The sequence below is a fragment of the Pristis pectinata genome, chromosome 3 (assembly GCF_009764475.1).
Source record: "Pristis pectinata isolate sPriPec2 chromosome 3, sPriPec2.1.pri, whole genome shotgun sequence".
Taxonomy (NCBI): domain Eukaryota; kingdom Metazoa; phylum Chordata; class Chondrichthyes; order Rhinopristiformes; family Pristidae; genus Pristis; species Pristis pectinata.
In genome coordinates, this window is record NC_067407.1 from 21,785,691 (window position 1) to 21,789,994 (window position 4,304).

The 4,304-nt window shown below is 48.6% G+C and overlaps 1 protein-coding gene across 1 annotated transcript; it reads right to left on the bottom strand.

The window, feature by feature from the left end:
* Nucleotides 1-1,007: 1,007 nt before the first annotated feature.
* On the bottom strand, nt 1,008-4,016 carry ptger4c (prostaglandin E receptor 4 (subtype EP4) c). The gene is made up of 2 exons (XM_052013241.1): nt 3,106-4,016; nt 1,008-1,631 (listed from the first exon to the last, which is right to left on the bottom strand). The coding sequence occupies exons 1-2, from the start codon at nt 3,934-3,936 to the stop codon at nt 1,008-1,010; spliced, it is 1,455 nt and encodes a 484-aa protein (XP_051869201.1). The 5' UTR covers nt 3,937-4,016.
* Between the last annotated feature and the right edge of the window lie 288 nt (nt 4,017-4,304).

Here is a 4,304-nt window from a genome sequence, read left to right on the forward strand (position 1 = left end):
CAAGTACAGTGCCAGTTTATGCTGACAGTGGCTGGCTGGTGCCTATATATTGTTCAGTGTTACCTTTTAGTTCTGAAGCCTTGGATTGTTCCCAAACAAGTCGTTATAAAACTCTACACTATTAAGATAACAATCCTATAAAACTACACTGTTTAATTTAGCTTTGTTACCTTTGTGATCAGATGATTGGATGAGAATATTAATGAAAATGAAGCTTTTGGAAATAAAATATTACAGGGTTGATCTTGAGTTTTGGAGAGACTTGTTTTGAACAGAAAGTATCAACAAATTTGAACCTCATTAACATTGGGCTAACAAGATATGGGGGAGCCAAGTAAGACTGGTTCGATTGAGGTCTATTAAAATCTCAGATAGTAGAAGGGGAACAACATGATGGAGAAGAGGCATTAGAGTAGGGTTTGGGGGTAGTTATGGCCTTTATTAAACTGGTATTCCAGGTGATTACTCCTATTCCTCCTATCCCCATAGAAGTAATATCAAAGTTATTCTGCCTTGGTCTCTTTTCCATATCCGTCTCTGGGGAATGATTGGCTGGTGTCAAATTGCCAAACTAAATTAGCAATAATTAGCCCCCAAACTGTATAATGAAATGGTTGTAGAGTGTCAAAGTGAGCTGGCACTGGAGGTGTCAAACAGTGGGTATCTTCTATAATGGCACTGATTGTATTGCCAAGATTCAATGTGAAGATAGGACTATCAGTTCTAATTTAAGGTCAATTCTACTTCAAAAATAACAGGCAATACAAGTTAAAATAGACCCCTAAGTGTTAGGAACACAGCTAGGAAAATAATTGGTTCAAGTGCATTTCAGAATAGGGCCCCAAGATTCATTATGATGATTAATATTTTTGATACATCCAAATACCCTTGCCTCAATGTTCAGGGCACCATTTAATTGAAAGTACAGCAGCAATTTCTATGCCAGAAATGAGACTGACTCCTGGTAAAGTTTATATATAAATGCCCTGTATAAAATGTCTTTCATTTTAAATAGTTTTTTCTGATGTGCATGATGAAGGTGTGCTGAAACTACAATTCAAAATGTCAAATGTTCTCCTCTCATCACTTAGAATAATGTCGTTTTGTGCTCTGACATCTGGCATCATAGATTCCTGCAGTGTTGTGCATAGGATGGCTTTGGTCTGTGGAGAACTCTCAAAATGAGTCTTGGTGAGGCAGGAATGGTTGTCATGAGGGATGCTGAAAGGGTGAGGCACAGCCCCCCACGCCTGCTGGTTTGTAAAGTCTGTGAAAGAATGAGTCATGGCACCAGCCCTCTGGTCGGCTTCTGTGCCTGGTGGTTCGGTTTTGTCTTTTGCTTGTAGTGAGGCATAGCTGGTACCAATGCTGTTGGTATACGAGGGGGGTGTCTGCTGGCTGCTGACCCAGCCCACCCTGCGGGCTTGACCATCCTTTGCAGCGCCCACTGTTCGCTTCAGCCGCTCGCACCCCATGGTAAGGAGCTTCTTCCGGCAGAGGATGTACACCCAGGGATCCAGGATTGGATTGAATGATGCAAAACGGATGGCGAGAAGGTCACCCCGGTAATCCAGTTCCTCCCCTGCCAGGATCTGAGCAGGCCCATACAGCTGATTAATGAAAATACGTATCTGAATAGAAAAGTAAGACAACAATGTTAATTCAGGATACATATCTCAATATCCAATCAAGTACACCATGGACCAACAGAAGTCCCTTGCATTTAACCAGGCTCTCTTCTTCTTCAATTGCTGGTTATCTGCAACATCCTCTAGCCAGATGGACACTCAGATCTGAAATATTAATTCATTTCTCCTCCTCTGATACTGATGAACCTGCTGGGTATTTCCAGTCTTGCCTGCTGCTGCCTTAATGAACAAAGTCCTTTACTTAATATGAGATTCATTACCCCAACATTACCCTGTTTTATTTTGTTAAAAGAACTTTAAAGTGAAAATAGCAAACCCAGAAAACACAACGGTTCTGCAGAGACTTTGAGGAGAAGGACAATGGTTTAAATGCAGTTCCTGCGAGGATAGATTTTGCATCGAGCTATCGTATTTGTAAAATTGTGGTGGCAGACACACAATTTTCCACAATGCCCTGGCGTTTTGCAATATCCTGCTGGTAGCAAGAGGTCTTGTAAAATATGTTTTGCCGCATGACTTAGCAAATACTAATAGACTTTAAAGAGGATTTCGCTGATTTATTTACCTAAATAATCCATCAAGAAAGTATGAAGGCCACACACTTTTATCTGAAAGACTTTATGTCAGATATTCACAACTATCAATCTGACCGGTGACAGTACTGTTTAAACCAGTGAACGCTCCGACCTTGAGAGCCGGATGAATGTTTCAGTGCTCAGGCAACGCTGGAAACGCGCAGGAGGCCAGGCAGCGTCAGCGGGGACAGAAACAGAACCGGCTTCCCGCACTGGCGCTGCCCACAGCTGAGGACTTTCAACTAAAGACAAAGTCAACGGCACACATTAACATGGGTCCCACCATAAGGATGGACCTTTCACAATACTTAGCAGATTAAAAACTGAGAATAAAAAGATACTTAAAATTAATTTAAGTAATTTTAAGCGAAATGTGACACAGAACTCAAATGACTTAAAAAGCCCCCCCCCCCCCCACAACAAAATAAACGAATGAAGTTTTGTTCCTTTTTGTCTGGCGAGAAAATCTGCGCGGGATCCCAATGTATTCAAGAAAGTGTAAGGCTTTTTGTTTCAACGTTATGATTAGTGATCAGGCAGAAACTCTCCCAGGTTCCCTGCCGCCCTTTCTCCCCCTCTTGCCCTCCCTCCCCTTGCCCTCTCTGCACTTGCCCTCCCTGCCCTTGCCCTCCCTGCCCTTGCCCTCTCTGCACTTGCCCTCCCTGCCCTTGCCCTCCCTCCCCTTGCCCTCCCCGCCCTTGCCCTCTCTGCCCTTACTCTCCCTCCCCTTTCCCTCTCTGTCCTTGCCCTCCCCTTGCCCTCCCTCCTCTTGCCCTCCCTTCCCTTGCCTCCCCGCCCTTGCCATCCCTGCCCTTTCCCTCCCTGCCCTTGCCCTCTCTGCCCTTGCCCTCTCTGCCCTTGCCCTCTCTGCCCTTGCTTACCACCAGAGGGATGGAGCAGACCAGGAAGACGATGGTCATGAAAACCAGCAGCCAGAACATCTGCATCTCGGCGGCGGACGCGGCGAGGTTGGGGAAGCGGCGACCCCTGGAGCTGCCCGTGGCCGTCCCCACCGACTTCTTCCTCATGCTGATGAGCGTGGCGCACACGCTGAGGTTGCACAGGACCGTCACCAGGATCAGGAAAGCGCTGAAGCCCCCGTACATGTAGGTGTAGGAGGCGCACACTGTGCTGTTGGCTCTCCAGTCCAGGAAGCACCAGGTCCCGGGGAAATGCCTGGCGTTCCTCCCCAGACCGAAGAAGGGCAAGATGCAGAAGACCAGGTTGAGCAAGTAGGCTCCCATCAGAGCCAGCCGAGCCAGCCCCTTGTCGATGTACTGGCTGTAGAAGAAGGCGTGGTTGATGGCCAGGTAGCGCTCGATGGACATGGTGCACAGGATTGTCATGCCCGCCGAGCCGAAGAAGAGCATAGAGAAGGAGAAGAAATGGCAAAGTGGTTGCCCTCCGGGCCACTGCTGGGTCAAGTAGGTGGCGATCACCACCGGGCTGGTGCAACAGGTGCCCAGCAGGTCGGTGACCGCCAGCCCGCACACCAGCGTGTAGAAGGTGGTCTCCTTCTGCTCCTTCTTGGAGACGCACAGCACCACGATAGCGATGAGGTTTCCCACCACCCCGACAGCGAACATGCTGGCTGGGGTGATCACCTGGCTGGACCTGATGTTCAAAGACACAGTCGAGCCGTTCGTCGAGGTGCCGTTAACTTCTTCCCAGCTCGAATGGTTGAGAGACTCGGGCAACATCACTGTCGGCATCCTCCCTGGAGCAAGAGGTGAACTGCCGGCTAACTGGCTGCCCAGGACCCACCCACACACACACACACACACACACCCACACCCACACACTGACAGGGTAAACCCTTCGCCTCCTCTCTCTCCCTCCCTCTCCGCTACATCGCTCTCTCGCCGCGCTCACTGATGCTCTGCCTCTTCCACAGCGCGCTCTCATTTTTAAATCCGAAGCAGCCCACTGCAGGTGACACAGACGGCGAGTGTGGACGTCACATTCCCGTTCCTGCTGATGTTAAAACAGACAATGACACTGCCGACCCGGGGGACAGGGGGGTGGTCTACTGAGAGGACATTTCCCCACCACCTACCTCACCTTTCCACGGTGCCACAGA

Bases quoted from the DNA above. Each gene is read 5' to 3' on its own strand.
- ptger4c (XM_052013241.1), bottom strand. From the start codon at position 3,936: ATGCCGACAGTGATGTTGCCCGAGTCTCTCAACCATTCGAGCTGGGAA. The intron at 1,632-3,105 runs GTAAGCAAGGGC...TTTTCTATTCAG, and splicing joins TCTGCTCCATCCCTCTGGTG to ATACGTATTTTCATTAATCA.